At 57.7% G+C, this 2021-nt stretch overlaps 1 protein-coding gene across 1 annotated transcript in view; it reads right to left on the bottom strand.

Moving 5' to 3' along the window:
* LOC114009726 (uncharacterized) overlaps window positions 1–2007 on the bottom strand; it is a 2812-nt gene extending 805 nt beyond the window's left edge. The window contains exons 1-4 of the mRNA XM_027775866.1: window positions 1014–2007; window positions 667–752; window positions 446–602; window positions 7–226 (exon numbers count right to left, since the gene is read on the bottom strand). Of these exons, the coding sequence (XP_027631667.1) occupies window positions 7–226; window positions 446–602; window positions 667–752; window positions 1014–1230 (680 nt within the window). The 5' untranslated portion in view covers window positions 1231–2007. The remainder of the gene's footprint in view (window positions 1–6; window positions 227–445; window positions 603–666; window positions 753–1013) is intronic.
* Between the last annotated feature and the right edge of the window lie 14 nt (window positions 2008–2021).

Genomic DNA, 2021 nt, shown 5'->3' with positions numbered 1-2021 from the left:
GGGAGCCCCTCTCTCCCGCTGCGCGCCGAGCGGAGGGGGAGGGGCACCCCCTTTGTCACCCTACGAGCGCGGCTCTGTGACATCACTCCTTCCACCCCTTCGGGGTTCTTGTTGTGTTGTTGTTGTTTGTCGGGCAGGAAGGCGGGCTTGACTTTCTCTTTTAGCGAGCGGGAGCAGAAGCCCTTCCTTCGCGCCGGGGCTGCGGTTTCCATCTTGAGCTGGTCTCCTACGAAACTTCCCCAAGGGCCCGCACTACTTCGCTTTTCCCGACCCCTCTCCCGCACCCGCTCTCCCCTGCAAACCCCGCAGGGCGAGGAGGTGGGAAATTCTGGACGCACACAACCCTGAAGCCTGGGGCTTTGCGTATTTTTCAGCGGGACAGGGGCGGGGGGGACTTTTTCTCCGGAGGACTCGGCGGGGCGGGGGCGAACGCAGCACAACTTACTGCACCGCACGCGTCTACACTCGCGCTGGCTTCGCAGGGGCGCTCTCCCAGTATCGGCGGGAAGGAGGAGGCGTCTCGAAAAAGACCACCGCCCGGGCCGATTGTTTGTTTTAACAGGTCTAGGCGTGGCGTTTCTTCCACGCTTCCATTCTTTAAACTTTTGGGTAAAGAAAACCCTGAATGCATGAACACTCCTTCCTCCCTCCCCCCTAAAAACTTACGGTGCAACGCACGACTTTCCACACGCGCTCTGAATTATGGGCCATGCCGCAACCTTCCTCCACCTCCCCCCATACACCCCCAGAAGCTAGAACAATGAAAAAAAAAAGTTACTTTGGTAAGAATGAAGGTACAGAGGTGGGGGAGGCGACACTTTTAACTTATTGTTGCTCCCCTCCCGCCCCCACGGGAACGGAACATATGGCTTGTCAACTGCGCTGTTCTGGCGGGAGGTGGGGGTGTGCGCGTGCATGGGACCACGAAACCGAAAGGCCCGCGAGGAAGTCCTCTCTTAAAAACGATAACGTGTAGATTTATTTACTGTTAGGTTCGGCAGCCTTCCACCCACCCAAATAAAAAGTTGTTACGTGTCCCCCGCCGCGGCCGGCGCCGTCGCCGGGTGCAGAAGTGCAGACCCAGGCGGAAATCGCGGCGCTGCGATTCTTTCCTATTTCCACGCGGGCCCGGCCGCCTCCGTGGCCCTTGCACGCTTCTTCCCAGCACTCGAGGCCGCCGGATCTGTGATGAAACCCGGTGTGCGCCGAGTGGCTAAGAGCGAGTTCCATTGCGATGTAATTAGGTCACCCCATTACGAGCACGTTTCTTTGGAAAGGACGGGGCGGGCGGAGCAGAGCGCTGGGATGTACTCCAGCCGCCCCCCCACGCCCCCCGCAACACACACTTTTCACTCCATTTTATTTATCCAATCTCCGGGCAAACCCAGGAAACCTTCCAAATCACAACTGGTTTAGGAACGTGTTGTTTTTCAACTTTACGAAACACAATTTCTACTGCTTTTATTTGTCTCCCCTGACTTAAAATTGATGGCCCCATTTTTAACCCGGCTGCTGCCCCTTGCTTTTTCTTCCGTTGCTGTCCAGCCGCCTGTTGTTTCCCTCCCCGTTCCCATTTTTCAGCTTTTCTCGAAATCTGGCAAGCGCCAGAAAGGGAAATAACTTCCATCCACTTTAATTTAAATCACTCAAGTGTAGGTTTCTTTCTTAAAGGGATGTTTGCTCGTTCCTTTCCCCAGTGGGGGGGGGGGGCGATTCCGTGCAGTTTCTTGGTGATGAGGTAATGAGTTCCAGATCTCAGGACCGAGTAGGGTGCGCGTTAAACCCACAAGGTCAGTCTGAGCCCTGATGTGAAGCTATTTCGGTTTTTTAGCCCGCCCCCTTCCATCCCAAAAGGGGTCGCTGGTCTTTAACTGCGGAGGGTTAGCGCAGCTCAGCTGGGGGGACCAGGGAGCGGGTGAGGAGGGTAGGGGACCCCGAGCGAGCGGGTCGCCTTCCCGGGTCCAGGCCCTGTCCCGGCGGGGCACCGGCTGGCCCCTGCCCCGGCGGCGCCGCCCGCCCCC

Source organism: Tupaia chinensis, unplaced genomic scaffold (assembly GCF_000334495.1).
Source record: "Tupaia chinensis unplaced genomic scaffold, TupChi_1.0 Scaffold000609_1, whole genome shotgun sequence".
Classification (NCBI taxonomy): domain Eukaryota; kingdom Metazoa; phylum Chordata; class Mammalia; order Scandentia; family Tupaiidae; genus Tupaia; species Tupaia belangeri.
The sequence above is the reverse complement of the archived record's forward strand: the minus strand, read 5'-3'. Positions and strand labels throughout refer to the sequence as shown.